Raw genomic sequence first — 23,998 nt, 5'->3', positions numbered from 1 at the left:
TAGTATGAGGTTGCTTTAATTATGTGGCAAATGATAATAAACACAAGAAAGATGGAACTAAAACCAAGGACAGGCACAGTGATCAGTCAGTATAGATATAAATCCATAAATAAATAAACCTCTGTCCATTATTTTTCATTTTTTAAGGACAGGCAATTGTGTTATATAAAAAATAAATTATAAAATGAAATAAAACGTGAAATAAAACCTGAGCTCAGTGCAGGGCCCTCCCAGGGTTGGTAGAGAGTGGCAATGCCCAGGACTGTCCCTTAGGTAGGAGCACGGGGTGAAATCGGGGATAAAAAATATTTTAAAAAAAATCAATTTTCAAATTTTGAATATCGATTTTGAATCAGCTGGAAAAGTATTGCGATATATTGCCATATCGATATTTTTGCACATCCCTAGTATTGAATCGTGAGTTACCGTATCGTCCCAACCCTGGTGACGACGTCTTGAAACTGAACCCGGTTGGTTTGTGATGACCCAGACCAGGACCAGGACCAGGACCCGGACCAGGACCAGGACCCGGACCAGGACCAGGACCAGAACCTTCGGGGGATAAAGGGCTGGTGGTTCTAGATCCGGGTCGACCTCCGGGTCTGTCCTGGACTCTGAACCCGGGCCAGGTCCAGCGTTCTAGTCTCAGTAAAACCATCAGATAGAGTTGAGGAGGTTTGTCTTCACGTCATGTTTTATTTACCGGTCCTGGTGTCGGTGCTGAGGCTGAATCTCCGTCAGCACAAAACCAGCCGGTGACCCGTCAGCAGAACCAGCAGAACCTGTCCCAGCTGTCGCCCACGCAGCCTCCTCTTCCTCCTCTTCCTCCAGAGCTGCTCCTTCACCTGCAGATGTCTGAATGGGTCTGTGTTTCCCCTCGGCCCGGTAGAACTTCCAGAACCTTCTCTTTGCTGAGTTGTCCGGATTCAGACCGGCGGTTCCTCCACCGACCACTAGGGTCCAAATCCAGACATGCGGTTCCTCCACCGACTACCGACCACTACTGGGACCAGCGTGACCTACATGGGTTAGAAACCTCGGTAAAATCATACAAAAGCAGGACACGTCTCAGCTCTAGGTTCAATGTCATCTCCGAGGTCAAGTCTCATTTATTTGGTTTAATCTCTGGGTTCAGTCTCATGTAGGGATGGGAATTGATAAGATTTTTCCGATTCCATTTTCAATTCTGTTTAACGAATCGATTCTCATTTGGAAAAAAGGAGAACAAACAGGTCGATTAGCATCAACTTTGTTTTATATCCTTGAACAAAACGCCCCCAGCCTTGGGCTCCTCCATGGTGCCAGGGGGTCCCCACAAAATTATTTGTAATATAAAATATGTATTTAATATAAAATAATAATAATAATAAAATAAATATTCTCCTGTAGAAATTAACTAAATACAACAAATTATTCTCTCATCTCATCTCTGGGTTCAGTCTTGTTTATTCGGTTCAGTCTCGTTTATTCGATTCAGTCTCGTTTATTCGGTTCAGTCTCATCTCTGCTGTTTCACCATGAGGAATCAGACACCACAGGAGAACCTGAGACTCACAAGACTCTGAGATTAATCAGGTTCATTATTGATCATCATTGATTCTGTTTGCAGTAAAATCAAATTAAAGCAGGTCGTCCAGGTCTCACAATCCTTTCTCTGTAGTGATGTGGAGTTGTGGACTATTGATCCTACAGAGGTGCCAATCACCCCGATCCATCCTCGGTGCTGAGACACGAGCCACATGTGGGGCTGGTAGCTAATCAGAACCACATCTGGACCGGGACAGATGTTCTGTCTCCGGGTTTTTAACCTCACACCCTCTGAGATTTGTGAAACAGTCCGAAAAAAAAACAGGAACGGCACACTGTGTTGAAACAGGGGAGGCGGATCCCTCCTTTTCTCCCCCGTTCATTGACTCTCTCGTCTGCCGGCGCCTGATTGGCCGGCTCGGCGGGGAGAGATGGAGGGAGGGAGGGAGAGACGGAGGGAGCGAGAGAGAGTGATGAAAGACGGGGGAGGAGTCGGAGCATGTGAGCATTCTGACACATCACAGCGAGGAAGAACAGCAACAACGGAGGTCTGGAGAGGAGGGAGGGAGGGAGGCTTCTGTTCTCCGTCAGATGAAAGACAGCATCGTTGCTCGTCTTTTCTCCTGCTTTTGAGCGGATCCCCTCTTTCCTGGACCTCCCTGGATCCTCCCGGACCCCCCTGGATCCTCCCGGACCCCCCCGGATCCTCCCGGACCCCCCTAGATCCTCCTGGACCCCCTGGATCTGAAAGAGATGAAGCAGGACGGGAGTGCGAGGACGATTGGAGTGATGGGTTAGTCGGTTAGGAGGCCCAGATGGAAGCCGGCCCCGGCCCGTTGCCATGGAGACGGATGTGAGGAGCCTCCCGGCTCGGTGAACCGCTCCCTCCCCGGCGAACAGACCCCCCCGTTGTTGAGGAGTCCGGCGGCGGTTTGTTTCTGTGTTCCTGTTTATGAGCCAACTTCCCTCGTCTCGGCCGTCGGCCCCCGACGGAAAAAACTCCCCGCTGGTTTCTGCAGCCGCCGGTCCCCCCGTCCCCCCCCCCACCAAACCCTCTCCGGCCCCTCAGGCCCCATTGTCATCATTAATTTCTGCGGCGGGCCGTCCATGAATAATGAAAGCAGCGGAGCGTCCGCGGGACTAGCGCCTTCGGGGCGGGAGGCCGCCGGAGAACCAGACGGGAGGGAAAACAGAGGAGAGGATCTGAGTGGAGGGGTGTGTCCTGGCCGGCGGGCCGACGCGCTCGCGGGACGCTTCCACGTCCAGACAACAGGGATGCTGGGAATCCTCCTGGAAACTCGGGCCGTACGTACCAGACGGTCCTGGTTCTGACCCGCCTGGCTCAGGGAGTCCGTACGGGGAGAGGGAAGAGCTTGTTATGGTCTGGAGAAGATGGTCTGTTCAGCTGAGGACGGCTGGTTTCATGTCTGCCAGTCCAGGGACAAATAAGCTGCTGTTTAACTTCCCATGAGAAAGAAATCTGGACCTGGAATCTTCAGAAACCTTCTACCCTGACAAGAACCCTCTACCCGGACAAGAACCCTCTACCCGGACGAGAACCCTCTACCCGGACAAGAACCGTCTACCCGGACAAGAACCGTCTACCCGGACAAGAACCGTCTACCCGGACAAGAACCGTCTACCCGGACAAGAACCCTCTACCCGGACAAGAACCCTCTACCCTGACAAGAACCCTCTACCCTGACAAGAACCTTCTACCCTGACAAGAACCTTCTACCCTGACAAGAACCTTCTACCCTGACAAGAACCTTCTACCCTGACAAGAACCCTCTACCCGGACAAGAACCCTCTACCCGGACAAGAACCGTCTACCCGGACAAGAACCGTCTACCCGGACAAGAACCCTCTACCCGGACAAGAACCCTCTACCCTGACAAGAACCCTCTACCCGGACAAGAACCCTCTACCCTGACCAGAACCCTCTACCCTGACCAGAACCCTCTACCCTGACAAGAACCCTGTACCCTGACAAGAACCCTGTACCCTGACAAGAACCCTGTACCCTGACCACAACCCTGAACAAAACCTCCAACCCTGACCACAACCCTGACCACAACCTCCAACCCTGACCAAAACCTCCAACCCTGACCACAACCTCCAACCCTGACCACAACCCTGACCACAACCTCCAACCCTGACCAGAACCTCCAACCCTGACCACAACCTCCAACCCTGACCACAACCGCCAACCCTGACCACAACCCTCTACCCTGACCACAACCTCCAACCCTGACCACAACCTCCAACCCTGACCACAACCGCCAACCCTGACCACAACCCTCTACCCTGACCACAACCTCCAACCCTGACCACAACCTCCAACCCTGACCACAACCTCCAACCCTGACCACAACCTCCAACCCTGACCAAAACCTCCAACCCTGACCAAAACCTCCAACCCTGACCAAAACCCTGACCACAACCTCCAACCCTGACCAAAACCCTGACCACAACCTCCAACCCTGACCACAACCTCCAACCCTGACCACAACCTCCAACCCTGACCACAACCCTGACCAAAACCTCCAACCCTGACCACAACCCTGACCAAAACCTCCAACCCTGACCACAACCCTGACCAAAACCTCCAACCCTGACCAAAACCTCTAACCCTGACCAAAACCTCCAACCCCGCCCACAACCCTCCAGCCCTGACCCTAAAGTCCGGACAGCAGCGGATATCTGAGCTCCTTGTGTTATCATGGATGACTCTAGTATTTTAAGGCGCCGTGGACTCCAGGTAAGAGTCTAAACCTCAGTCCCCTGTGGTTTGCAGGTTCAGTATTTGTTCACGTGTGGCGGGGACTGAAGTGACGTCATAATCGCAGCTGATCCTGCTGGATTGATATATTTTCAAATTGTTCAGCACCAAAGCGGCGACTTTACTCTCTGAGACTGTTGGATCCTGCAGACTGAATCCTGTATTTCCTGTGTGATGTTGTGAGCACCATGCAAGTCCACCCCGCTGCTCCCCGCTCACTCTGTTGTGAGCGTTGTTATTGGTTTGAGATGATTGGAGGCCGTTCCCGTTTGAACTGAATCTGGTCCCACGTGGGGATAGATTCATGGCTGATCTCTGATTGGAGTTTAGACGACCAATCAGCTGATGGAATGAATGAATGAATGAATGAATGAATGAATGAATGAATGAATGAATGAATGAATGAATGAATGAATGAATGAATGCTTGTGGAGGCAGGAAGTGGTTTCTGGAAGCTCTTGGTGCGTCTGCTCTGTTCAGTCAATCATGTTCATGTTCATGTTCATGAAGACCCCTGAAAGTTAGGGAAAGCAGAACGTGTGCCCCGTAAGAAAAGTCCGATCTGTTGGTCCACGACGCCGCGGACCGGCGAGGAAAAAGTAGGCCATGTGTCAATCATTTATTTATGTTTTTATTCATGTAGCAAAAATCAACAAGGTGATTCAAAGTGCTGTAGAGACATAAAAATGGCGTATGGGACTGTAGCACAGAGTGCTACGGGGCCCGACCGACAGGATAGAGAGGACACGGAGTTTAGTGCAGAACCCTTTTATTTGCAATCACCGCCACACGTGCATAAGCAGCACCTTCTCTCAGCAGCAGACCAGCCGACCTGCAGCTTCTCTGTCTCTCACTTATAAGGCTGGCAGGGTGGAGAGGCTGACGGGCCACTCCTGTGTCCTGTCAGCCTGAGTGGCTGCAGCTCCTCCACCCTGCCACAGGGACCATGTTTTAAGTTGCCGTGGTTACAGTAAACTTTACGGTAACGTAACCAGAGTTTTCGTGACGCGGCCACATTTGTTATGCTGATGATCTGCACTTTATTTTTCAAAGGTCTCCTGTGATGCTGATGATTATCATCTAAAGTTAGCAGATCATTACTCTTATATGGGGGGTGGATTACAGGCGGAAGTTGTGATGTCACACTGTGGACCGCAATTACAAAAATTATCCCGGGAAAAAGGCAGTAAAGGCGGCGAGCAATTTTGACATTCAAAGCCTGGACGTCATGGAATTGCTTACATGGGCTTTCCGATGGGTTTTAAATGAGCTGGATGTTGAGGGGTGCGGTCGGGGTTCCAGGGCGTGTCCTGGTCTTCTGTCAGGGACAGACTCTCATGCCGGTGTGAGTTTTAGCGTCCAGCATCAAATGAACTCAGTTCCTTCAGGATTCAAACCTCTGCCGTCGCTGAGCTGCACCTATTTCTGGTTTCTGAAATGACCCGGATGACCCGCACTTTCTGGGCTGGGGTGTAGAGTCCGGCACTCCACCGGACATTTTCAATCCCAGGACTCGTTCACAACAAACAAAGACAGGAGTTAGTTGTTTGCGGAAAAAATACCCAGCAGATTATTTATTATTTTTATTTTATTTATTATTTATTCTTAAACATTGAAATAGGAATCCTCACTCCAAACTCCGAAGAAAAGAGTTCAGTAAAACAATCAACTTAGTAGGCCACGCCCCCCTTACCTCACTATGCACCAAAACACGCCCACTTCACCCCATAACCCCCAAAACACGCCCACTTCACCCCATAACCCCCAAAACACGCCCACTTCACCCCATAACCCCCAAAACACGCCCACTTCACCCCATAACCCCCAAAACACGCCCACTTCACCCCATAACCCCCAAAACACGCCCACTTCACCCCATAACCCCCAAAACACGCCCACTTCACCCCATAACCCCCAAAACACGCCCACTTCACCCCATAACCCCCAAAACACGCCCACTTCACACCATAACCCCCAAAACACGCCCACTTCACCCCATAACCCCCAAAACACGCCCACTTCACACCATAACCCCCAAAACACGCCCACTTCACCCCATAACCCCCAAAACACGCCCACTTCACACCATAACCCCCAAAACATGCCCACTTCACACCATAACCCCCAAAACACGCCCACTTCACCCCATAACCTCCAAAACACGCCCACTTCACCCCATAACCCCCAAAACACGCCCACTTCACCCCATAACCCCCAAAACACGCCCACTTCACACCATAACCCCCAAAACACGCCCACTTCACCCCATAACCCCCAAAACACGCCCACTTCACCCCATAACCCCCAAAACACGCCCACTTCACACCATAACCCCCAAAACACGCCCACTTCACCCCATAACCCCAAAACACGCCCACTTCACCCCATAACCTCCAAAACACGCCCACTTCACCCCATAACCTCCAAAACACGCCCACTTCACCCCATAACCCCCAAAACATGCCCACTTTACTACGACTATGTAGCTTCTTAGCTCATGCTAACCTATGATCAGATGTTTCCAGCGGGATAAACCGTTAAACACATGACCATCGTGTTTAGCCGGTTGCTAAGCGTAGTAGCTTGATGATGACGGAGGAAGTGGTAACGGACCGGACTGTAAATATCTTTATTTCTGCTCCAAGCTGAACATTTTCACCTGGAGGTAGTTTTTGTGGTCTTGGTCTTGGTCTGGGTCTTGACAGTCTTTGGTCTTGGTCTGGGTTTAGGCCGTCTTGACTACGAGTCGACCTGGAGGTGAACTCTCTTTTACGGCCTCTAGTGGTCCGTGGAGGAACTGCAGCGGCTCCTCCTGAGACTCACACTGGGGTTGTTTAGACAGAAGGAGAGGCCGAGGTCAAAGGTCAAGGGTCGGTGGTCCTTCAGGTCCGGTTTCAGAGACACAGTGTGGAGCTCCGCCCCCCCGTGATGATGTCACAGGTCCGGGCGCCAGCTGAAGTCGACGGTTCAGCGTCTTCATGCTCCATCGTTGTCGTTGTGAATCTGAACGTTGAAACTCTGAACATCGAGATATAAATAGAACTGTCACTCAGGAAACCCTCGTTGCCATGGAGATGTCTCCTGAATCCACCGGATCCTGATGTCTGATCGCCTTTTTACCGTCGGTGAAGCGGCTGTGATGCCGAGAGCAACTTGTGTGTGTATATATATATATCAGTCTGTGTGTGTGCGGGATTAGCGCGCCGCTCAGAGCGTTAGCAGCGTTGTTCTCTCCCTAAATCTCGCACATAAATCTCTGGATGCTTCACGTCCCATTAACTGGTGTCTGATCAAGTTTGGAGATGAACCGATCGGTATCAGTCAATAACGCCCTGATCGGAGTTAATAATAAAAAAAAAAAAAAAATAGTAAATAGTTCAAAGCAGCCGATCCGATGACGATTACAACAACAAACCTCCGCCCGTGCTACGTTCCCAGACCCAGCGGTCCTGAGGGGGCGTGGCCATCTCTAGAAGCATCAACACTGAAAATGGCGTCGCCGGTGTGGGAGGTTTACAATGTCCAAAAAGGACAACAAATTTACAGTTTGCAAAGGAGATACCCCGAGGAGGAATGTTATAAAAGAATTTCAACACAGTGAAGCTGATAAGACATTTGAAAGTTTCTCACATCAAGGAGCATATAAGGAACAGGAGGTGCAGCAACACCGCTAACTCAGCGGAACGTAACAGATGTTTAAACGACAACGACAGCAAGAAAAATAAAGAACTGCATCGTAAAGTAATGAATTCATAAACTTTGATCATCATTTCTGTTGTAGAAGACATCGGGTTTAAACCCGTCGTTAGCTGCTTGGATCCCCGGTACGCGCTGCAGAGACGTTAATATTTCACTGATGAACGTCCGTCTGAGTTATACCAGACTATATACAGTCACATCCAACCCCTGAACCTCACAAACCCTCACGCAGGACGACAGTCGTCAGTCTCTTCACCAGTGACATCTGGAGTTCTAGTGTGAAGAGTTTCCTCACACGCGGCGGATGCTGTCGCTAAAGCTTTCATAATTCATTTAAAATAGGGTGAAATATTGCACATCAGCTGCAATAAAACATACTCATCTCCGAATTTTCATACCTAATAATACAATGTCAGTGTTGAACATTACACAACAATATTGACAAATTTATGGATTTCACACTGTGATCTGTGATCGGCCCTCAAAATCCTGATTGGTGCATCTCTGATCAGGTTCAGGTTCTGATCAGGTTCAGGTTCTGATCAGGTAGGGCTGGGCGATATGGACCAAAAGTCATATCTCGATATTTTCTAGCTGAATGTTGATACTCGATATATATCCATATTTTTTCTGTGCCATAATTGGGGTTTCCCCCAAAGCATTATAGCATAGCATCTCTGTTAGCATATGTTAGCATCTCTGTTAGCTTCATTTTTTCTGAGGCAAACCCTTAAAAAAACAGTCAGTTTTAATACAAAGCCTCGTGCCAAATGTCACACAGGTTCCTTTATTAACAGAGGTCTGCACAATATCAACATGTATAAAACAAATGAAATAAAAATAAACTGCCTGTATATATAGAATAAAAATATAGAATATATAGAATAAAAATGCTTCTTGAATAAAATAAAACAAATATCCCTTTCCTGCATAACAATTAAATTAAAATACACTGTGTAATTAATACAATGTAGACAGTAACAGGGAGACTTTTCCACTGAGGTTGACAGTTGTGCAAATAACAAAACATTTGTGCAAATCTCAAATAAAACATTCAAGTCAATTTGTCACAAAATAAGCTATATCAAAATCATAAAAAAAAAATATATATATATATATTTTTTTAATAATCGATATAAACAATATTGTCTCGTACCATATCGCGTTTGAAAATATATCGATATATATTAAAATCTCGATATATCGCCCAGCCCTATCATCCTGCAATAAAACAGTCAATTCATGATACTTTCTCATCTCCTTATTTTTATACCTAAATTTATGGATTTCACGCTTTGATCGTTATCGGCCCTAAAAATCCTGGTCGGTGCATCTGAATTGATCAGAACTTGATCAGTCTCCCTGCAGTTGTGCACCGTTTATGCCGACTCGAACCGCCGCAGGTTCCTAGGCGTGACTGTTGAGTCGTCTCCTCTTCTTCTCTAATGATCTTCATCAGTTTCCTCACACTCCTCTCCCCCTCCTCTCCCCCTCTTCTTCCTCTCCTCATCTCCTCCCTCGTTCAGCTCTGAAATATTAATAACTGAGTTGTTGACGCCGAGGGGGAAAAGAACAAACTTTTCCACCTGGCCTCTGCAGAGCCGCACCCCCCAGGAATTCTGGGTAATCCAGTCTGTTGGCGAGGGATCGGTGGGGGGGGGGTTGGGGGGTCTGGAGGACCGGTGGGGAGGATTAGGAGGTTTAGAGCTGGTCCAGGTCTTAGAGGAGGTTCAGGGGTCGGCGCTGCGATGGCGGAGGACGGAGACGGAGACTCTGGTCCGGACCGGGGGCCGGCCTGCCGGGTCTCGCTCAGGTTTGGTCTGAGGCTGAACCTGATCCAGGACACGGACGGGAGACCTGCAGGTCCCGGACAGGTACGGGGACGCACCTGACGGGGGGAGGAGGACCTGCAGGTCTGGATCTGGACCCTAGTGGTCTGTAGAGGACCTGCAGGTCTGGATCTGGACCCTAGTGGTCTGTAGAGGACCTGCAGGTCTGGATCTGGACCCTAGTGGTCTGTAGAGGACCTGCAGGTCTGGATCTGGACCCTAGTGGTCTGTAGAGGACCTGCAGGTCTGGATCTGGACCCTAGTGGTCTGTAGAGGACCTGCAGGTCTGGATCTGGACCCTAGTGGTCTGTAGAGGACCTGCAGGTCTGGATCTGGACCCTAGTGGTCTGTAGAGGACCTGCAGGTCTGGATCTGGACCCCGTCCAGGTCCTGGTCCTGGTCTCTGACCTGAATGAGGGGTTTATGTAACTCTCTCTGCTGGAATGCACCACAAATCTCTGATTAGTTACCCACGCTGCTTTGCAGCAGCTCAGCGGTGATCCCCCCCAGCTGGTGTTGTGGTCCGGCAGGACGGAGGTCTGAGGTGGGAGGACCCCAGGACCAGGACCAGGACCAGGTCCTCGGGGTCCTCCTTAGGGCTGGGGATCAATTCAAATGTCAAGAATTGATTCGATTCCGATTCTTAAGATTCAGAATCGATTATCAAGATTTGATTCGATCCGATATTGATTTGGGTTAGAGTTAATAAAACTGTTTTTTCAGCTGTTGCATGAATTATGACTGTAGTTCTGCAACATATGAATACTAGTATTATATTGAGATTCAACAGCAAGTATTGCAGCTAATGATGCTGTAAGGACCAATCAGCTCCCAGAATGCTGATAGAACTGAAACAGAAACATCGTGGGTCAGAATTACCAAACAGATCCAGGGAGGAAACAGAGACGGATGAAATCAGTTTTATTTTTTCCCCATTTGCTGAGAATTTGGTTTTTAACATTTATGCAAATGTAACCCCAAGACAGTATATAAAGCAAATAAATATAGACAATTTATGCAATTATAACTGAAAACGTTAATGTTCTCATACCTTTAAACATATTTAAAGGCAAAAACTTGGCACCAGGTATTCTCGTGTCCAACAAAATATTCCTTTTTTGGGCATAAACAAAAAAGTACCAAAAGTTGTAATAATGAAAAAAAAAAAAAAAACGTTTTTTTTTTTTTTTAAATCGATCTTCAGACATATGAATCGATTTTTAGGAATTAATATGAGAATCGATATAAAATCGGAGAATCGATTTTTTTCAACACAGGCCTAGTCCTCCAGCCGATCCGTGGTCCTCCGGGTCCCGGTGGGCAGAACCAGAGAACCAGAGTCCACGTGGACCTGATGCTCAGGACAGAAGCTCTTTGTCCAGATAAAACCGCCTGGGGGCTCCAGGCCTGAGGTTCTTCTAGGACCTCTAAAGACCTGGGGCCGGATTCACAAAACATTCTTAAGAAAAAAAATCTTCTTAAGTGTCATTTTGTTCTTAAGTTCAGTCTTAAGAAGAAAAAAGAGAAGAAGTCATATTCTCCAAAAAAGTATTTTCTCAACTTTCTTCTTCAGTTTCTTCTTAAGAAAAAACTTAAGAATAAATGGTATTCTTGAAATAAAAGTTCTCAAATTTGTTCTTGACTTTTTTCTTAACTTTAAGACAAACTTGACCTGTCTTAAAATGTATTCTTTGAAAAGGTTATAGCAAGTGGTGTCCCAATCCCTAGGGAAGATCACAAGGGCTAGTGGTAGAAAGTAGGGTGAACATTGGGATTGGCCCTTAATAACTCTCACCAGACAGCTGTTTTTCTAAGACCACTGCTGATGTCTTTCCCTCTTGGCATTGTGATAATGCCTTAGTTAATTGCTAAAACATCTGAGTTTTAGAGGTGTGCACACCTGCTGAGGAGAACTGATGGCTAGCAGCACCGTCTTCACCCGTCCGGCCGGTCGACTGAATCTGTCTTTTTCTGTCTGTTTCAGAAGGAGCTGAGTCTTCCCAGAAGAGGCAGCTTGTAAGTACCCAGAATCCTCTCTGTTCTTCTACGGTTGTCATGTGGAGATGTTTGGGAAGCTTTGCAACGAGCCCGACACACTTGCAGGAGTTTTATGGTGTTTAGAGCCGGTCTGGAGGACCTTCCTGAGCTCTGGGGGTTTACATGGATGTGGTTGTGGATGAATCAGGAAGGTTCGGTCGACTAATCCTGACCAGTTCCTGGAAGTCACGGATGGAACAGGTTTTTCAGTCTTTGGTGCATCTTTATCCGGGAAACCTCCAGTTTCATCCCGGTCATGTCTGATGCCAGCGTTTCCTTGATCGTAGACGCGCCGGCGTGATTCCTAAACATCTGGTACCATCAGAACATCTGGAACTGTAGCTTTCTGATGGACTGACGCACCAGACGTTTCGGTAAATGTACGCTGAGCGACAGGACTAACTTCGTCCTTTCACTTTTGTCTGTCTAAGTTTATGGATAGTTTAGTGTTCCTTAATGAAGTTTATGGATTTGTTTAGTGTTCCTTAATGAAGTTTATGGATAGTCTAGTTTTCCTTGAGGAAGTTTATGGATAGTTTAGTGTTCCTTAATGAAGTTTATGGATAGTTTAGTTTTCCTTAATGAAGTTCATGGATAGTTTAGTTTTCCTTAAGTTTATGGACGTGTGGCAGGGCGAGTGCCACGGGGGCCCGACCGAAGGATGGAGAGACACAGAGTTTCGTGCAGACCCTTTATTTGTCACTTAAACACCACACACAGTGCACAAACACACAGCATGACAGCAGCTCCTCCGACCCTCTTCTGCTGTCCAGCTCCGCCTTATAAGGCAGGCAGGGTGGAGAGAACCAGCCACTCAGGCGGATGGGACACAAGTGCGTGTCCCATCAACTTCTCCACCCTGCCACAGGACATGTTTAGTTTTCCTTGATAAAGTTTATGGATAGTTTATTTTTCCTTGAGGAATTTTATGGATAGTTTATTTTTCCTTGAGGAATTGTATGGATAGTTTAGTTATCATTGAGGAATTTTATGGATACCTTAGTTTTCTTTTTTTTTATAACTTTATTTATAAGGTTTTTCAATATTTTTTAAGACAAACAACCCCACATACAGTATATCCCACCCTCCCCAGTTCCCACATACAAAGAAGATAATAGCAATAAAACATAATATGTAAACAAGAAATAAAATAAAAATTAAATTAAATTAAAAAACAAATAAATAAAATTAAAAATTAAAAAAAAAGTACACAAATAAAATAACATTAGTAATAATAACAGCAATAATGATGTTAAAATAAATAAATAGATGAATAACACATGGACGGTTAAGGGTTACACATTAGGCCAAACATTTGTCAGTAGTACAATTGAGGGTTTCCACACATCCGAGTAACACTGTAAACATAACAAAAATAATACTACATCCCTACATCATCGAAAGACAGCATATGGACGAAGTCTAAGAAAGGGGACCAGGCCTTTATAAACTTTTGGCGAGATTTGAATCTGTTGTATCTGAGCTTTTCTAAAGGCATAAAAGATATCACATCTTTGACCCATTCTGTGAATGTTGGGGGTTTATCAGATTTCCAATTGCGGAGGATAAGTCTCCGGGCTATGAGAGAAGAAAATGCAACAAAATTGGCTTGAGGAGAGGTAACTGGTGCATCATCCATGGGAAATCCAAATATAGCAGTCATAGGGTTGGGTTCAATAATTATATGACAAACGGTGGAGAAAGCATCGAAAATATTCTTCCAAAATGACGTCAGAGACGTGCAACCCCAGGACATATGTCCAACAGAGGCAGGCTCCAGGTGACATCTTTTTTTTTTTTTTTTTTAAAAAAGGTTTTTTTGGGCTCTAGTGGCCCTTTATTGGAGATGCAGACTGGAAAGGGGTAGAGAGAGAGAACGGGGAAGACATGCAGCAAGGGTGCGCAGGCTGGATTCGAACCCGCGACCGCTGCAGGAGGAGGACTGTAGCCTCAGTATATGGCCCGCTGCTTAACCCACTGCGCCACCGAGCGGCCCTCCAGGTGACATCTTATACAAGTAGGATCAACATCAGGATCAATTTTAGACAGTCTTTCTCTCGAGAAATGCAAACGATGAATTACTTTAAATTGAATCAAACAATGTCTAAGACATAAAGAGGTGGTATGAATGCGCCCCAGAGAGCGTTCCCAGATCCCTTCTTCCAGCTGTAAATTTAGATCTTGTTCCCAGGCTGATTTGGTCTTGTTCAAGAGAGGAAGGCCAATATCCTGTATAGTCATATATATCTTTGAAATACTACCCTTGTTGTATGGATTCCAGTCTAGTATAGTGTCTATTATGCTCTTGTCTGGCATGGTTGGGAATAAAAAATGTTCTTTACCAAAACTACGAACTTGGAGGAACCTGAAAAAGTGAAGACTAGGTATCTCATGGACATTTTGAAGGGTTTCAAAAGAGGCAAATGTGCCGTCTTTATATAGGTCACTAAAGAAAATCAGACCCTTGACCCTTTTAGTTAAGAATAAGGGAATCATTTGGAATAGATATAAAAAACGAGGCAAGACTGTCATTTTCATTGAGTTGACCCTGCCTGCTAATGAGATGGGCAATGAAGCCCATCTCTCAAGATCCAGTTTTGTGCGCTCTAGAAGCTTCTTAAAGTTATGCTCATACAGATCCTTATAGGATCGAGTAACAGAGATTCCCAGGTAAGTAAATGAATGAAGTTCCAATTTAAACGGGAGGTCAGTATAAGTAAGATCCAAGGCCAGCTGGTTAATTGGAAAAAAAAGACTTTCAGAAAAATTCAATTTATAGCCCGAGATCCTACCGAAATGAGTAAGTGTGTCAATGAGCGGAGGGATAGATTGAATTGGATTTGATATGTATATGAGCAGGTCGTCCGCGTAAAGCGAGGCCTTGTGTAAGGAGCCCCCCACTCTCAATGCCAGCTATTCTGTCATCCTCTCTGAGTGTTATAGCTAAAGGCTCAATAGCGATATCAAAAAAATATGGAGAGAGACTACAACCCTGTCGGACCGAACGCTGAAGGCCGAAGTAATCTGAACATATAGAGTTGGTCAAAACTGCAGCCTTAGGAGCCGTATAAAGAAGTGTGATCCAATTGATAAACGATGGGCCAAATCCAAACTTTTCTAAGACCGTTAGAAGGTACCTTCATTCAATACGATCGAAGGCCTTCTCCGCATCGAGCGACAGTACCGCTTCTGGCCACTGGGTGGACTGAGAAGAGTAAAGCACGTTGAAAAGCCGACGCATGTTATAAAAAGATTGTCTACCAGGCACAAAACCAGTCTGATCAGGTGCAATAATCCTAGGGATCACTGTGTCAAGCCGATGTGAGAGAATCTTAGTGAGAATTTTATAATCACAACCAATTGGTTGGTTAGTTTTCCTTAATGAAGTTTATGGATAGTTTAGTTTTCGTTAATGAAGTTTATGGATAGTTTAGTTTTCTTTGATGAAGTTTATGGATAGTTTAGTTTTCCTTATCTAAGTTTATAGATAGTTTAGTTTTCCTTAGTGAAGTTTATGGATAGTTTAGTTTTCGTTAATGAAGTTTATGGATAGTTTAGTTTTCGTTAATGAAGTTTATGGATAGTTTACTTTTCGTTAATGAAGTTTATGGATAGTTTACTTTTCCTTAATTAAGTTTATGGATAGTTTAGTTTTCCTTAATGAAGTTTATGGATAGTTTAGTTTTCGTTAATGAAGTTTATGGATAGTTTAGTTTTCCTTAAGGAAGTTTATATATAGTTTAGTTTTCCTTAATAAAGTTTATGGATAGTTTAGTTTTCGTTAATGAAGTTTATGGATAGTTTAGTTTTCTTTATCTAAGTTTATGGATAGTTTAGTTTTCCTTAATTAAGTTTATGGATAGTTTAGTTTTCGTTAATGAAGTTTATGGATAGTTTAGTTTTACTTAATAAAGTTTATGGATAGTTTAGTTTTCTTTATCTAAGTTTATGGATAGTTTAGTTTTCCTTAATGAAGTTTATGGATAGTTTAGTTTTCCTTAATGAAGTTTATGGATAGTTTAGTTTTCCTTAATTAAGTTTATGGTTGGTTAGTTTTCCTTAATGAAGTTTATGGATAGTTTAGTTTTCCTTAATAAAGTTTATGGATAGTTTAGTTTTCTTTGATGAAGTTTATGGATAGTTTAGTTTTCCTTATCTAAGTTTATGGATAGTTTAGTTTTCTTTAGTGAAGTTTATGGATAGTTTAGTTTTCCTTAATGAAGTTTATGGATAGTTTAATTTTCCTAAATTAAGTTTATGGATAGTTTAGTTTTCCTTAATGAAGTTTATGGATAGTTTAGTTTTACCTTATGAAGTTTATGGATAGTTTAGTTTTCCTTAATGAAGTTTATGGATAGTTTAGTTTTCGTTAATGAAGTTTATGGATAGTTTAGTTTTCGTTAATGAAGTTTATGGATAGTTTAGTTTTCCTTAAGGAAGTTTATAGATAGTTTAGTTTTCCTTAATAAAGTTTATGGATAGTTTAGTTTTCCTTGAGGAAGTTTATGGATAGTTTAGTTTTTTTGTTAATGAAGTTTATGGATAGTTTAGTTTTCCTTAAGGAAGTTTATGGATAGTTTAGTTTTCCTTAATAAAGTTTATGGATAGTTTAGTTTTCGTTAAGGAAGTTTATGGATAGTTTAGTTTTCCTTATCTAAGTTTATGGATAGTTTAGTTTTCCTTAATGAAGTTTATGGATAGTTTAGTTTTCCTTGAGGAAGTTTATGGAAAGTTTAGTTTTCGTTAATGAAGTTTATGGATAGTTTAGTTTTCCTCTATAAAGTTTATGGATAGTTTAGTTTTCCTCTATAAAGTTTATGGATAGTTTAGTTTTCTCTATAAAGTTTATGGATAGTTTAGTTTTCCTCTACAAAGTTTATGGATAGTTTATTTTAGCACCAGCGTCTAAACCCTCAGCTGCTCTGAAGGACCCTGGTCTTCCCATCATCCTGAAACTGGTTTTACTGGTCTGGAACTGGTTTTACTGGTCTGATACTGGTACTGGTCTGGCAGAGCTGAGGTCACAACCTGTTTGATTTGAGAAGAAAAAATACTTTTACCAGCGTGTGTTGTATTGGTGTGTATCACACTGGTGTGTGTTATATTGGTGTGTATCACACTGGTGTGTGTCACACTGGTGTGTGTTGTATTGGTGTGTGTCACACTGGTGTGTGTTGTATTGGTGTGTGTCACACTGGTGTGTGTTGTATTGGTGTGTATCACACTGGTGTGTGTTATATTGGTGTGTATCACACTGGTGTGTGTTATATTGGTGTGTATCACACTGGTGTGTGTTATATTGGTGTGTATCACACTGGTGTGTGTTATATTGGTGTGTGTTATATTGGTGTGTATCACACTGGTGTGTGTAGTATTGGTGTGTATCACACTGGTGTGTGTTGTATTGGTGTGTATCACACTGGTGTGTGTTATATTGGTGTGTATCACACTGGTGTGTGTTATATTGGTGTGTGTTGTATTGGTTTGTATCACACTGGTGTGTGTTGTATTGGTTTGTATCACACTGGTGTGTGTTATATTGGTGTGTATCACACTGGTGTGTGTTATATTGGTGTGTATCACACTGGTGTGTGTTATATTGGTGTGTGTTATATTGGTGTGTATCACACTGGTGTGTGTTATATTGGTGTGTGTTGTATTGGTTTGTATCACACTGGTGTGTGTTGTATTGGTGTGTATCACACTGGTGTGTGTTATATTGGTGTGTGTTGTATTGGTTTGTATCACACTGGTGTGTGTTGTATTGGTGTGTATCACACTGGTGTGTGTTATATTGGTGTGTATCACACTGGTGTGTGTTATATTGGTGTGTATCACACTGGTGTGTGTTATATTGGTGTGTGTTATATTGGTGTGTATCACACTGGTGTGTGTAGTATTGGTGTGTGTTATATTGGTGTGTACCACACTGGTGTGTGTAGTATTGGTGTGTGTTGTATTGGTGTGTATTATACTGGTGTGTATTTTATTGGTGTGTGTAGTATTGGTGTGTGTTGTATTGGTGTGTATTATACTGGTGTGTATTTTATTGGTGTGTATCACACTGGTGTGTGTTGTATTGGTGTGTATCACACTGGTGTGTGTTGTATTGGTTTGTATCACACTGGTGTGTGTAGTATTGGTGTGTATCACACTGGTGTGTGTTATATTGGTGTGTATCACACTGGTGTGTGTTGTATTGGTGTGTATCACACTGGTGTGTGTTGTATTGGTGTGTATCACACTGGTGTGTGTTATATTGGTGTGTATCACACTGGTGTGTGTTGTATTGGTGTGTATCACACTGGTGTGTGTTATATTGGTGTGTATCACACTGGTGTGTGTTGTATTGGTGTGTATCACACTGGTGTGTGTTATATTGGTGTGTATCACACTGGTGTGTGTTGTATTGGTGTGTATCACACTGGTGTGTGTAGTATTGGTGTGTATCACACTGGTGTGTGTTATATTGGTGTGTATCACACTGGTGTGTGTTGTATTGGTTTGTGTCACACTGGTGTGTGTAGTATTGGTGTGTATCACACTGGTGTGTGTTATATTGGTGTGTATCACACTGGTGTGTGTTGTATTGGTGTGTATCACACTGGTGTGTGTTGTATTGGTGTGTATCACACTGGTGTGTGTTATATTGGTGTGTATCACACTGGTGTGTGTTGTATTGGTGTGTATCACACTGGTGTGTGTTATATTGGTGTGTATCACACTGGTGTGTGTTGTATTGGTGTGTATCACACTGGTGTGTGTTGTATTGGTGTGTATCACACTGGTGTGTGTTATATTGGTGTGTGTTGTATTGGTTTGTATCACACTGGTGTGTGTAGTATTGGTGTGTATCACACTGGTGTGTGTTATATTGGTGTGTGTTGTATTGGTGTGTATCACACTGGTGTGTGTAGTATTGGTGTGTATCACACTGGTGTGTGTTATATTGGTGTGTATCACACTGGTGTGTGTTATATTGGTGTGTATCACACTGGTGTGTGTTATATTGGTGTGTATCACACTGGTGTGTGTTGTATTGGTGTGTATCACACTGGTGTGTGTTGTATTGGTGTGTATCACACTGGTGTGTGTTGTATTGGTGTGTATCACACTGGTGTGTGTTGTATTGGTGTGTGTTATATTGGTGTGTATCACACTGGTGTGTGTAGTATTGGTGTGTGTTGTATTGGTGTGTATTATACTGGTGTGTATTTTATTGGTGTGTATCACACTGGTGTGTGTTGTATTGGTGTTTGTTGTACTAGTGTGTATAATACGGTGTGTAATGGCAGTCTCATGTCCTGCAGCTGCTCCAACGTCAGTTCAGTAATCACTTCATATTAGCTGTGTGTGTGTGTGTGTGTGTGTGTGTGTGTGTGTGTGTGTGTGTGTGTGTGTGTGTGTGTGTGTGTGTGTGTGTGTGTGTGTGTGTGTGTGTGTGTGTGTGTGTGTGTGTGTGTGTGTGGTGTATAAGTGTGTATTGTGTATTGTGTGTGTGTGTGTGAGTGTGTATAAGTGTGTGTGAGTGTGTGTGTGTGTGTGTGTATATGTGTCTCCGTGTGTGTGTGTGTTGGTCCATTGTTGGTGAATTAGCAGCGCGGCATGTGAGCTGCATTTAGCATCAGGGTCAGTCGTGTCCTCAGGTTTCCCAGAAACAGAACAGCTGCTCCTGAACTGCTCACGTAAACCTGGGATCACCCATCGATCTGATCACCCATCGATCTGATCAGCTCATCCATCGATCTGATCAGCTCATCCATCGATTTGATCAGCTCATCCATCGATCTGATCAGCTCATCCATCGATTTGATCAGCTCATCCATCGATTTGATCAGCTCATCCATCGATTTGATCAGCTCACCCATCGCTTTGATTGCCTTCTCCGATCGATCGATACGTAAACCCTCCGTGATTGGATCTCCGATCGATTTCTTCTGCTTCTCCGATCAATTATGCATAAACCTCCGAGATCAGATCACCGATCAATTGATGCGTAAACCCTCCGTGATCGGCTTCTTCGATCGATGATGCGTAAACCTCCGTGATTGGATCTCCGATCGATTGACTCACCCTGCTCACCCTCCGCTCAATATTTCGTCCAATCACAGCTGCAGGTGTCTAAGGGGCGGGGCTTACAGATAGTTGGATTAAATGTGGGCGGGGCTTCTGTGATTGGACTCCAGAGAACCAATCAGCAGGAGTTAGTTTGTTAAAGCTCCTTAAAACTTTTAGATTTACTGATTAATCAGTCGTTCAGTTAAAATGAAACCTGGATGTTTTGACAGTTTTATTCCAGGGTTTCCTACGGGAGCTTGAAATCCTTGAAAGTGCTTGAATTTCAATGTTGTGTTTTCAAGGCCTGAAAAGTGCTTGAATTTTAGTTAAAGTGCTTGAAATTATAACTCTGTCTTTCACAACAAAGGGGATCAGACTGTAGTTTAGTTTTTACAAGGAGAAATAAAATCAGTAAGATGAAACATAACTAGATGTTTACAGCACGATACAATGTACATAATTGTGATAAAAAGCAGAAAAAGTAATTATGTGTATAAATATATTCCTGTAGATATTTTACCCCAGTGATTAAGAGCTTGAAGGTTTTGAACATGACCCTTGAAAGTGCTTGAATTTGACCTTGAAAAATGTGTAGGAACCTTTTTAATAGTTGGAGTTTTAGATGATGAAACTTTTAAAAGTGAGGAAAAGCAGGATGTGTTTAAATAGTTTAAAGAATTAGTGAGTAGTTTGTAGTAAATGTGACACAAACGGGGCTGGGAGTTCCAACAAAGGGCAGTCTCGGGTTTCAGCTCCTCCTCCCCCGTCCCCTCCCGTCCTCCTCGTCTCCTCGTCTCTCCGTCCTGCTCTCACTCAGACCTCGGTCTGGGACGGAGGGGGATTACCGCGGCGCCGGCAGACGGACCTGAGAACCGGACCGGTCCTGGGAGTCCTGGATCGGTGCCGTCCGCTGCTCTGACCGGCTGGTTCTGGTTTTAACCTCCCCGGGTCGTAGGGAAGAAAACGTCCTGCAGGGACTTGGATATCTGGCATAGCTGAGACAAGAGCAGGTCCTGAGCTCACTTTCCCGGGCCGGTCCTGACCCGGTGCCGGTCCTGACCCGGGCCGGTCCTGACCCGGTCCTGGGGCCCGGCTGATGGACAGATGAGCTGATTCAGGAGGGATTACCACAGATTACGGCTGAGCCTCCGTCCAGGACGCCATGAAGAGGAGGAAGGAGCGCCCTGCGGCGCCGCACCTCCGGCTGCAGTAAGACCTCACGTCTCTGTGTCTGAAACCGGGCCGGGGTCTGATCCAGACCCGGATCAGGGTCTGATCCAGACCCGGGTCGGTGTCTGATCCAGACCCGGGTCTGGGCAGGTCGCGGGGACCGAACCGATGAGTGGCGTCCAGTGGGAGTTTCCTCCAGATAAGGTTCTGGACACGGAGACCAGACATGTCCATGTGGGTCTCACGTGTCCAGATGACCCGGGTCCAGTTTTAGTTTCAGGTCCAGTTTCAGTTCTAGTTTCAGTTCTAGTTTCAGTTCTAGTTCCGGGTCCAGTTTTAGTTCCAGGACCTGGTCCAGAGTTCTGCTGGGTTCTGGACCTCGGTCCTGGTTCCGTGTTGGAGGTTTTCGTCCTTCACGGGTTTCACTTCAACGATTGTTTGTAATCGGTTACCGACGTAGACCAGTGCTGATGTCGTTCCCTCATGGCGTTAGTGTAAACACACCTGACATGGGGGGGTTTAACTCGGGGGGGGGGGGGGGGGGGCGAAAAAGAACCTCAAACTTCCCGAGGTCGCACGACGACTTTACGTTTAACTTCATGTTGATTAATCTGGATTTGTCTCATAAACGAGCGACGACATTTCCTGTTTCCTGTTGGGTTTGCTCGTCGGTTCGGTCGATGACATCACGACCAGTTCTAGTTTTAGTTCCAGGTCCAGTTCTAGTTCTAGTTCCAGGTCCAGTTCTAGTTCCAGTTCTAGTTTAAGGGTGCTTTCACCTCTGTCCCGTTTGGAGCAGTTGTTCCGAAACAGGGAGCGTTTCCCCCTAAAGATTGGTTGGTTTGGTACATGTGAACACAGCAATCTCACTCGGATGTGGCACAAAACAAGCGAGCCGAGATCCTGGAAGAGGTTTTCTCGGCTCGCTTCCATTCCAGACCTGGAGCGGTTTGTTTGCAGTGAGAACAGAATCGACACAGCAATCGACACAACTCAATTCATCATGTAGCCTATGTGCTACTGCGGCACAAGGAGAAGAGTCGGCGCAGCCTCCACCACCTTCTCTCCTATTGGACGTGCCGAGATGTCGTCCCCACAGTGAAATTAAAACATTTTTAATTCGGGCAGGGTTTGCGCAGCCCAAACGCGGCGGCAGGCGGCCTCTCGCCCGCCGCCGAGCTCGCCCGCAGAGCGGTCGGCTCTTGCGCCGGTAGCACATAAATGAATGGGAAAGCCGGCGGTGGTCGCCGCTTTGCTCCCTCTCTGTGAAATGGCCTTGTTGTTTATCCCGGGGTACGGAAGAGGAAACTCTTTCCACGTTCATTTCTGACCAATGAAAGAACAGTTCGTTCATGGCATTTGTTATCAGCTTTGAACCGCTATAGACAGTTGCCTTGTGAACACAAATCCCACAAACGAGAAACAAAACAACTGTATCGATTTAGCCCTTGAATCGGAACAAAACAAACGGGCCACAGGTGTGAAAGTACACTTAGTTCCAGTTCTAGTTCTAGTTTCAAGTCCAGGTCCTGTTTCTCGTCACGTTTGCTCGCCGGTTCGGTCGATGACATCACGACCTCGGTGGTTTCAGACACACACCTGTCCTCACCCCCCTCTTTACCCCCCCTGCTCCTCCTCTCTTTACCATTTACCCCCCCCCTCCTCTCTTTACCCCCCCCCTCTCCTCTCTTTACCCTCCTCTCTATCATCCCCCCCTCCTCTCTTTACCCTCCTCTCTTTACTCTCCTCTCTTTACCCCCCCACTCTCCTCCTCTCTTTACCCTCCTCTCTTGGCAGAATCTGGCCGCCGACTCAGCCTCGTTGCCACGGCAACAGCCTCCTCCTCCAGCACCTGCTGTCCCCCACCTCCTTCCACCCCTGGGCCCCCCAGGCCCCCCCCGCCCTGTCCTCCTCCTGCTCCTCCCCCTCCCTCTGTTGCCATGACGGCCCCCTGTCCGCCCCTGCGTCCCAGCGAGGAAACCCCTTCCTGTGGAGGTAAGCCGCCGCCCAACTCCTGCTAGATCCGCCCACCTCATGCTAGCTCCGCCCACTCCCCCTAGCTCCGCCCACTTCCTCCAAGCTCCGCCCGGCTCCTCCCCAGAGAGTCCAGTACCACTGTGTACTCTGTGAGGGTTGGGTGTAGTTCTCCTCACTGAAGGTGTAGTACTACTCATCGTTTACCTCAACGGGATGAGAGAGCGTTTTGTATATGGAGGTCACGGTCCTCACAAAGAAGGTCCAGGTCCAGTTCCAGTTCTAGATCCAGGTCCAGGGTCAGGTTCTGGTCCTGGAGACGATCTCAGTCCAGCTGGACGTACTAGATGGACTGATGATCGTCTCCATCCGTTGTCTCCATCAATCGTCATGACAATATTCAACGTTTGAATCATTTAAAATATAAAAACATCAAGTTCAGTCGGAGGATGTAGGTCCAGATGTGCTGGTGTCCAAGACCGACTGTCCAAGACCGACCGTCCAAAATCGACCATCCAAAACCGGCCGTCCAAGACTGACCGTCCAAAACCGGCCGTCCAAACCCGACCGTCCAAAACCGACCGTCCAAAAACGGCCGTCTAAAACCGGCCGTCCAAAACCGGCCGTCCAAGACCGACCGTCCAAAACCGACCGTCCAAAAACGACCGTCCAAAACCGACCGTCCAAAACCGGCCGTCCAAGACTGACCGTCCAAAACCGGCCGTCCAAAAACGACTGTTCAAGACCGACCGTCCAAGACCGACCATCCAAAACCGACCGTCCAAAACCGACCGTCCAAAAACGACCGTCCAAGACCGACCGTCCAAAACCGACCGTCCAAAACCGACCGTCCAAAAAGACCGTCCAAAACCGACCGTCCAAAACCGACCGTCCAAGAACGACCGTTCAAGACCGACCGTCC

At 45.8% G+C, this 23,998-nt stretch overlaps 1 protein-coding gene across 6 annotated transcripts in view; it reads left to right on the top strand.

The window, feature by feature from the left end:
- Window positions 1–23,998, top strand: part of mast2 (microtubule associated serine/threonine kinase 2) — a 125,085-nt gene that overhangs the window by 40,927 nt on the left and 60,160 nt on the right. For 4 of the 6 annotated variants that reach the window (XM_061738894.1, XM_061738896.1, XM_061738893.1 and 1 more), the window contains one exon: window positions 11,822–11,853. In XM_061738894.1, the coding sequence (XP_061594878.1) occupies window positions 11,822–11,853 (32 nt within the window). Of the gene's footprint in view, window positions 1–3,977; window positions 4,289–11,821; window positions 11,854–21,010; window positions 21,142–23,998 lie in introns of those variants that run through there. The other 2 variants (XM_061738898.1, XM_061738899.1) reach the window with 2 other exon arrangements.

This window comes from Cololabis saira, chromosome 13 (assembly GCF_033807715.1).
Source record: "Cololabis saira isolate AMF1-May2022 chromosome 13, fColSai1.1, whole genome shotgun sequence".
Taxonomy (NCBI): Eukaryota; Metazoa; Chordata; class Actinopteri; order Beloniformes; family Belonidae; genus Cololabis; species Cololabis saira.
Note: the sequence above shows the minus strand (reverse complement) of the source record. Positions and strands in the feature narration are given on the sequence as shown.